At 50.2% G+C, this 9,376-nt stretch overlaps 1 protein-coding gene across 1 annotated transcript; it reads left to right on the top strand.

Annotated features, from left to right (window-relative positions):
• The first annotated feature begins 3,960 nt into the window (after positions 1–3,960).
• LOC146179683 (uncharacterized) lies at positions 3,961–8,959 on the top strand. The gene has a single exon (XM_084579316.1). The coding sequence runs from the start codon at positions 4,008–4,010 to the stop codon at positions 5,253–5,255; it is 1,248 nt and encodes a 415-aa protein (XP_084435442.1). The 5' UTR covers positions 3,961–4,007; the 3' UTR covers positions 5,256–8,959.
• The last annotated feature ends 417 nt before the right edge of the window (positions 8,960–9,376 follow it).

Below are 9,376 nucleotides of genomic sequence, written 5' to 3'. Positions count from 1 at the left end.
CGCGCCGCAACAGCCGGCGTCCACCACCTAAGCGGTGGCGGATACAATGACGGCCTACAACAGATAAAACCGTCCCAGCCCCGCAGGGCCAGCAAAAGCTACCCTTCACCACCTCCTCCCCAGAGCGAAATTACGCTGTACTGGGCAATGTCAGTACCATGGCCGCTCGACGGACGCTCATCTAGTGCGCGTCCATCTAGCGGCCGGGTCAGTTCACTTTAAAAATAAATCCCCAGGCAGTGTCGATTACTCCGGAGTCCTCCACTATGGTACATTTTTGTCTCACTGCCACCTTCCCTTACGGCGCGGATCAGGTGTCCACAGAATAAGCCCGACAGTCACTCATCCTTTCCCTGCCTAAATAATAATAATTGGTTCACAGGAACGGAAATGCACAGTATCTGTCGCACTAGTTTCTGTGGACAACTGAACCGTAATTTAAAGGAAGGGAGGAAGGAAGGCGGGAGAGAAAGTGGAAAGAGAGAACGGGGGAGACGTAGTGGAGAACTACGAAATAATTTCGACGACCTGGGGATATTTAACATGCGCTGACATCGCACAGCACACGGGCACCTCTTCATTTCGCCTCCATCGAAACGCTGCCGCCGTGGTCGGGATCAAACCCGGGTGGTACTCCGGCACAGTAGTCGGGCGTCTCACCACTGCACCACCGCGGCGGGGCAACCGTTCCTTGCCTCTAAACCAATGTACATTTACATATTTACTACGACACAAAAAACAATTGTTGTGCTAAGTTATTATAGCTTTGTTGTCACATTAAACACGAAATAGTTTCGGTTCCCGCTGACAGCGGTCTTAAAAATACAATTCCGCCGAGTTTCCGGCCGTACTGAGTTAATGGTTCATTTATATTGCTGGAGGCTTGTTCACCACAGTACTCAATTTCATTTTTACAGCACGCAAGAAATACTTTTAAATAAGCGAAACATATGCTGAAACTGAATGCCCCGCCGCGGTGGTGAAGTTATTAAGGTGCCCGACTACTGTACCAGAATCCAAGATGGCGGCAAACCAAGTAAAGCGGAAATTAGGGCAGGTTGGTGCATATTCATTGCACTCACAGCGAGCCAAGTCAGGACTAAACGGAGAATGAAGCACAAAAAAGCACTGACGTCAACAGAGGTGTAATGAAGAACGAAACACATAAAAACTCCATGAACCAACTTGTCACGACAAAAAAAAATTATCTGACTGGTATGTGGGTGAAAATATATGCCATTTTGTATATGCCATATTTGTAGTCTGGGATGCATTTGCCCTGTTTCATATGAAAGTAGACTTGGGCAGAAGATCGCCATTCGCTTTCCTTTCTTCGTATCACTCCTCGTAGAAAAAAAAAATGAAATAGAGGATGCATCAGGTGCAGTCCTCGTGTGAGGGAACAGACATCAACCAGCGACAATCATAATTTCGCCTGCTATCATAGATTGTTATTCCTAAGCAACAAAAAACCTTCTGCGAAGACTGCGCCGTGTTTTGCAACAAAAGCATCGCGAAACCGGAAGTACTGCGCTGGGGCATGAGCTGCTGAGACGGTTACAATCGGCGACATTGTTATATAATTTAGTGGCGACAAATATACACGTGTAGTTCTGAAGCGCAGTTGTAGGTGTTAACTCATAGGCGTACCTTTGTTAGCACTGCTTTCGCATCTCATGTTGAGGTGGACTGCCAAAGCCATTGACCCTCTCCTCTCGCGGCGCGTTTCAGAGCACCAAATAAATTCACAAGAAATGGAAGGCGCAGTATCTGTCACACATTTAAGGCTAAGGGCTCGTGGCTCGCTAGCGTGTTCGGCCGTTAGAAGCGTCACACTTCTTCGCGAGATTCCGCGAGATATCCCGAGATTGTGACATATCACCTAGTGACGTCATCACCAATGACCAAAAGTGACGTCATGGCCGGGTGTTACGTCATCGTGACGTTGAGTTCAGTTACGTATAATAACCGAAACTGCTGTCATCATGAGATCACAACTGTTCATGACCGATGACCAACCAGAAATTCACTTATAAAAAGCTGACCACGTCGGATGTCCGATCCAGCAAGGCGTCCGTGCTGCATCTTTGATCTGGCGCTTCCTCGAACGCCGCAGCACATAGCGTACAGAAGCAGACGCAGTAAAGCAAAAATCAGCGGCTTTTAAAACAAAGCATTTCGCCTCATCGCACTTAAGTAGTCCAAAGTGACTTGAAAACATCTTAGTGTTGCAGCACTACTGCCCGCATTCTCCCGGAAACGCGATGTCTGAAGCTGATTCAGGTGTCCACGAAAGTGTGACAGATACTGCACCTTTCTTATCCCAACAACCAATTATTACAGTCAGAAAAAGATCCACCTCTGGTTGACCTGCTTCGTTGAGAATGAAATGTGTTTGCAGTACGATTCGTATCCAACGCCATCGCCAATAAAACTTTGTCATAAGAAGACTGTCTCTCTGAAGCGCATCAAATGTGTGGTCTGGAAGCATAGCCGTCGGGCTAACACAGCATATAGAGTTTAATAATAGAGACATAGCGAATAATTCTGTCAAAACGCCCTGCTGCTGCACGATATTCCGTGATTATGTTAAACCGTCTATCTTTATGTGTACACCGGAGCAGCACCTTAAGGGAAGGAAGGAAGGTGGGTGTGAAAGAAGGAAGATGTGTCATGGTGGATGGCAACTGAGCCATTTCGACCACCTAGGAATCTTTTACTTGAACTCACATCGCACTGCGCTCAGACACCTCTTGGCTTCTTGAAAATTGGTTTAGAGGTAGAGGCGAGGAACGGCGCAATATGTTGCACTTCTTGGTAAACACTTTATAGGAAAAGGTAGGAAACGTGTGTTAATAAAAGAGACGAGGAAGTGCCATCGCGGTAGCGTGTGCAATACTAAAAACTGGGATGATCCAATAATGCGCTTTGCCTTCCCCAAAGGCAATTTCAATTTACACCTTTACCATGTACTTGACTCGGACAGAGCACTAACGTGCGGAAGGGTGGCAGTTCCTGGCCCTACGGGGCTGGGACGGTAGGTCAACGCCGCTTGAGACGGGGGCTAGCCAGCCACTGATTTTTATCTGCTGTAGGCCGTCATTGCACCAGCCACCGCTTCAGTGATGGTGGCGGACGACGGCTGTTGTGGCGGTGCGCGTCTTTCTCTCCCTCTTCTTTTCTTTATTGTCTATTTTCTCGTCTGTCTGCAAGAGGCAGCGGAGGTGGCTCACAGAGCCAGTAGAAGGCCCGTGCATTTTCTTTTCTTTCTTCCTACAGCCACAACAACAGAGCACTAACGCTTTTGCGTTTCGCCTTTGTCGAAACGCGGACACGGCAGCCAAACTATCGCCTGCTTCTATGTGTGTTTCCGTCAGGGTGTCCTCTGCGCAGTCCATCCTTCGTCTCCGCACTTCGCCGTCCCCATGCAGTCCTACAGCTATGTTGTTGTTGCGACAGTACGAAGAAGGAAAAAAAATTTGGAGGACGCTTAAGCTTCGCCTTCAAGAGTGGAACGCGATAGCGTTATTGCACCTCGTCGAGAAAACTTATTAAACGCAAGGGTATTGGGACATCCTCGCACCGGTACCCGCGCGGCCCGAAGGGGAGAAGCGGGTGAGCGAAGATAGTGATCTAAAGAAAGGACACTTGATTGTACAACCCGTGAGGGTGCATGGCGAAACATCAGGGGCTAGTGGCGCGCCACATGTCGGGGCAGCGCCGCACATTGCGAGGAGGTGTTCTTCTGTGTTTGCCGCAAGATGGCTCTGCATGTGCGCAGAGCGCAGAAGAAATGTAGCGGAAACGTACTTCGCTACTCGTGTAACTGCGACTTCTGTAAGTAACGTGCTCATAATTACCGATATACACCGCAGTATAACGTTCTACCGCACGTTTCTAAGGCAACACCGCATTCACTAGAAGCGCTTTTGTACCGCTTTCAAGCATCGAACTCGTGGCTGAGTAAGATTCTACTTCCTGCCGCGATAGCGAACGGTCGCAGAATCATGAGCTCCGTCGGAGCGGCGATAGCGGCCGTTGCTGGCCGCGGAAACAGGTTTAGCGCCGAAGAAGATAAGGACTACGAGATCGTTTTGCCTACCCTGCCCACCGGACGTGTTGTGTTAAACACGATGTTTTTGCACGGCGACGTGCGTATGAGGCCCTACAGGGTCGAGGACTTCAGGGATGCCCTCGCTAACGTCGGTGCGCTCCCCGACGTCGTGGCGTTGGGGGCGTACCAAATCAACCATGTGTGGGCGGTAACCATGAACAGCACGGAAGCCGCGAAGAAGCTGGCCGCCTTAAAGGAGCTGGAAGTCAAGGGACGCCGCTGCCTCATATTCGACCCTGAAGACCAGCAGGTGAAGCTACGCCTGCACTGGATGCTACACGGTGTCCAAGACGAGGACATCCGGACTGCTTTCGCGGCGTTCGGAAACGTGACCGAGGTGACGCGGGAGCGTTGGCGCGTCGTTGGAATGAAGGAAAAGGGATCCACCACGAGAACAGTGCTGCTCAAGTTGAAGCCAGGTATGAAGGTGGACGACCTGCCCCACCAGCTTCGCGTCGCCGGCGAGTTGGCTCTCGTGGTGGTTCCCGGGCGGCCGATGCAGTGCCTGCGGTGTCACGGCGCAGGCCACGTTCGCCGTGACTGCAAGGTGCCCAGGTGCTCCAAGTGCAGGCGTTATGGACACGCGGACGAGGACTGCGTCCGCACCTACGCGTCAGCGACCGGGCTCGGTGCGAAGGACGACAACAGGGAGCTGATGGACGTCGCCGAGGCTGAGGAAGCAGCAAAGGGTGCCGACGTGCTGGACAAGGTTCCCGTGTCGCAGGGCACCTCGGTGACTCCGAGTGGCGACGCCCCCCTTGCCGATAAGCCAGAGCTCGCGCCAGCTACGGTGAATTTGCCACAGCCAAGCGAGGAGACCTCAGCGGACGCGGAGAGCCTGCCGGCTCCCAAGGACGCAGAAGCAAAGGAAGTGAGCGAGGTTCACCGGCACAACTGCGGTGGTCGGACGACCCCGGCCGCTACCCCCGGGAAACGCCCACATGCCGACACCAGCACCGGCGACGACAAGGAGGCAACGCCAACTTCCGAGGAACCACCAGCAAAGGCGCCTCAAACAAGGTGGCCCACGTTGAAGTCTCGCCCAAACCTTGCGAGCGAGAGGCGGGCCGGCGACACGGCGCCTCTCGAGCACGGCCAGAAGCTCGAGGAGGACGGCGCCAGCAGCGACGGAGGCGTCTAGCCTTGTGCTAGGCGCGAGAGGTAAGCGCCGTGCTTTCGGTCTCTTCTTCTTATTTAAAAAATGGCCCCTGCATCACCGTTGAAGGTCGCCACGCTAAATGTTAGAGGTCTGGCAGGAAAGAGAAAACAAGGCCAGGTGTACCGACTTTTAACGGAGCATGATATTGATGTATTAGCTGTGCAGGAGACGAAAGTTGACGGTGAGGAAGAGATCGAGAGCATGGTGCAACGTTTCACGCCTAGGTTTTTTGCTGTGGTTAGCCACGCTGTAGGCACATCGGCTGGCTGTGTTCTTTTTGTGAAGAAGTTGCCGGGGCTTGAAGTGCTTGGTCATTTTTCTTGTGAGTCGGGCCGGTGTGCACTTCTAGATTTTTCGCTGAATAGCACGGATTGGCGGATTGTCTGTCTCTACGCGCCTAATGTAGCAGATGAAAGGGCGCAGTTTTTCCAAGGCATCCAGCAGCGGCTCTGCACCGATAGACAACTGATCGTCCTAGGTGATTTTAATTGCGTCCTTAGTGCGCGAGACAAGACAAGCCGGCGGCCATACCGAGACGCAAGCACTGAAGTGCTATCGCGAATTGTTGAGGAGTGTAACCTCGAGGATGTGGCAGAGTGTCTCGAGGGAGCCCGCACCGTAAAGCTCACGCACTTCCAGGGTTCGAGCCATGCAAGGCTGGACCGCATTTATGCATCCCTCGACATCTTACCTGAATGCAATAGTTATGAAGTAGAGCCGGTATCGTTTTCAGACCATTGTTTAGTTAAATGTTCTTTTGGATGGGTAAAGAGAGGGAATTCTTTTTCGTGGGAAATGTGGAAATTCAATAATAAACTCTTGCAGGATGAACATTTTACCCGCATAGTAAAAGAAGAAATTGAAAAAATAAACCCAAGTAAAAATATGCACCTTTGGCAGCAGTGGGAGCTGTGTAAAGAAACTATAAAAATTAAAGCAATAGAGAGGGCAACCTGTATACGGTTTGAGGAAAAACAGAAAGAGACGGAGTTAAGGACACTGCTCCGTACGTTGCTTAAACAGGAAGCTCGAGCGCCGGGGAAATGGATTGAAGATATACGGAAAACAAAGCAAAAACTAGAATTGATAGACGAAGATCGTTATCGAGGTGCGTTAGTGAGGGCAAGGGCAGAAGACACAGCTGCAGGGGAGGCGCCATCAAAACGAGCGCTGGGGTTCGAAAAAGCAAACGCTCAACGGAACCACATCGACCAAATAGATTGGGGCGGTATCTTGGCGGCGGACAACGACCACATCAAAGCAGCGTTCAACGCCCATTACCAAACCCTCTTCGCATCCCACACGGTAGACGCTATCACTTTTAAGAATAAGTTTCTGGCGACGATACCGCGTCTGGACGATGAAGTGAAAGAGAGATTAGAACTAAAGATAACTGAAACAGAAGTGGAGCACGCTATTGACAGTTTAAATGCCGGTAAATCGCCGGGACCGGATGGGTTCAGCGCGGGTTTTTACAAAGAATTTAAGTACGAAATCACACCTATTTTGAACGCAATTTATAACGATGCCTACACAGTAAATGCCCTGCCTCCGTCATATGGGTCATCCCACACCGTACTCATTCCTAAAACTGATGAAATAGACAAATTACGCCTGGTAACATCTTACAGACCCATAGCACTTACAAACGTTGAATATAAAATTTTTATGAAGGTTTTGGCCCGAAGGTTGCAAACGGTTATTAAGGATATAGTAGGACCACACCAAACGTGTGGGATAAATGGGAGGTCAATAGTGACCAACATTAAAAAGGCGCGAAGTGTCCTTGAGTGTTGTGATGACTGGGATGGTCGGTTCGCCATGCTTCAGATCGACCTCGAAAAAGCATTCGACTGCGTCGATCACGAAATTTTGTTTTTCCTTTTAGAACATTTGAATGTTGGTTCAGTTATATGTAAGGGTGTGGCCCTGGCGTACCGTAACTGCACGACGAGAGAGATTATTAATAAGAGTCTGGGAGCCCCCATTCGACTGCAGCGTTCGGTGCGACAGGGCTGTCCCCTCAGCCCTCTTTTGTTTTGCATTTATATTGAAACATTGTGCATGAAACTTATGAATAATGTCAACATTAGTGCGTTTAGGTTACAAGCAGCCGAAGTGAAGCTGCTCGCGTATGCAGACGACATCGTTATTTTTATGGTTGACCAGGAGAGTATCACCGAGGCTGTCAAATGTATCCGTGAGTTCTCTCAAGTTACCGGTAGCGGGGTGAACTGGGCCAAGTGCCTTGGGCTCTGGCATGGACAGTGGTCGTCGAAACCAGATCGCTTTGCCAATGTTACGTGGACAGACACACCGACCAAGTACTTGGGCGTCGAGCTGGATGCCTACCGCGAAAGCGAGCATTATTGGAAAGGGCAAATGACCGAACTACGGGAGAGAGCCGAGAAGTGGAAAGGCGCCAACATGTCGATTTTTGCCAGAGCTACTGTATGCAATCTTTTTTTTTATCAGCAAACTTTGGTTCGCAATGCAAGTTTTGAGTTGTTCGCGCGTAAACGTACAGAAGTTACACAGGATTTTCGCCGTTTTTGTTTGGGCAGGTAAATGGGAACGCTGCAGCAGGACGAATTTGTTCCGTCGGGTAAAAGACGGCGGGTTGGGGACTCGGCCATCTGTTTTTACGGCAGGTGGTCAACCGGTTTTTGTTTTTTCGGGATGCTTCGGACCCTTTCTTACGCACCGTCTGCCAAGTTAGGCTACGGCGTCTACTGCCGGAGTTTGTTGTCTCCACCGAAGAAGCTACGGGTGGGATTGTTGGTTATTACAGGGAGGTCGTCGCTAGTGTAAGATTTCTTTCAGTGCGTTTTTCTAATGAATATTTGTCCACTGTAAAACGAAAAAAGCTGTATCGCGATTTATGTGACATTGTTTTGCCACAACCCTTGTACAGAACCTTATACAGTGGAGGTCCGGGCAGAGATGTCTTGAAGAGAGTAAAGAAAATGCAGGTGTCGCCAGGAGCTAAGACATTTTTCTTTAAATTACACACCGGAACATTATCAGTAAAGAAGTTTTTGGAGGAAAGGGATTTTTTTTTTACCGTGGGGGGCGCACTGTTTAATCTGCAAGCAGCCGGAAACAATAGACCATGTTTTTTTGCATTGTTGGGAAGGGGTTTATTTCTGGGATGTTTTGCAACGTACGATAAAGAAAGAATTTCCACTAGACTCCCACGGCATCCGGTATTTAAGCATTGATAATGAAGATGGCGTTCCGTATGATTTAATCATGCTCATGGGCCTCCACTCTATATGGCGCTCCAGAATGGCGGGCTATCACTGCGACAGGGATGCTCGACCCGCTAGAATATACTTTCGAGAAAGTGTGAATTGGTTTATTGCCATACAGAAAGTGGCTGCTGAACCTCCCGAATGGCTCTCAAGGGTAGAGCCTTTGCTGTCGTTGCGGGAGTTTTAATGTACTGAGACGAAGCCAGCCTGACATTGGCTGATGATGACCTTCCAATATGTACTTTGTTTTGTGTTATTCGTGTTGTGTTCTTGTGAAATGGTATAAACCAAAGCCAGGAAATAAAGAAAAAAAAAGAACTCGTGGCTGAGTGGTAGCGTCTCCGTCTCACACTCCGGAGAGCCTGGTTCGATTCCCACCCAGCCCATCTTGGAAGTTGCTTTTTATTTATGAAGTGCATGCCGGGATTTATCGCTCACGGCCAACGCCGCCGACGACACCGGCTTTTCTGCGACACGAGCTCCTTAACGCTGCCGCGTTAAAATGCACGGGCCTGCTACTGACTCTGTAGCTGAGCCAAATCCACTGCCTCGTGCGGACAGAGGAGAAATCAGATAGAGAAAGAGAGAGAGTCGCATCGCAACAGCCATCGTCCGTCACTGAAAGGGCGGCGGGTGCAATGACGGATTACAACAGGTGCAACCACCGGTGGAAGGCGAGCCCCCGCGGGGTCCCCCATTCTTAGCCCCATAGGGCCAGGATCAGTCACCCCTGCAGCTATGGCAGCCACCGTCCAGATGGTTCCCGAGCCAAACTGGCATTAGGAGTGCCTTCTTCAGGTCTCATCGTACCTGCACCCTCCTCTCACCAGCTACAGCTAACAGTAATTT

The sequence above is a fragment of the Amblyomma maculatum genome, chromosome 9 (assembly GCF_055883805.1).
Source record: "Amblyomma maculatum isolate TAMU_Amacu chromosome 9, ASM5588380v1, whole genome shotgun sequence".
NCBI classification, from domain to species: domain Eukaryota; kingdom Metazoa; phylum Arthropoda; class Arachnida; order Ixodida; family Ixodidae; genus Amblyomma; species Amblyomma maculatum.
The sequence above is the reverse complement of the archived record's forward strand: the minus strand, read 5'-3'. Positions and strand labels throughout refer to the sequence as shown.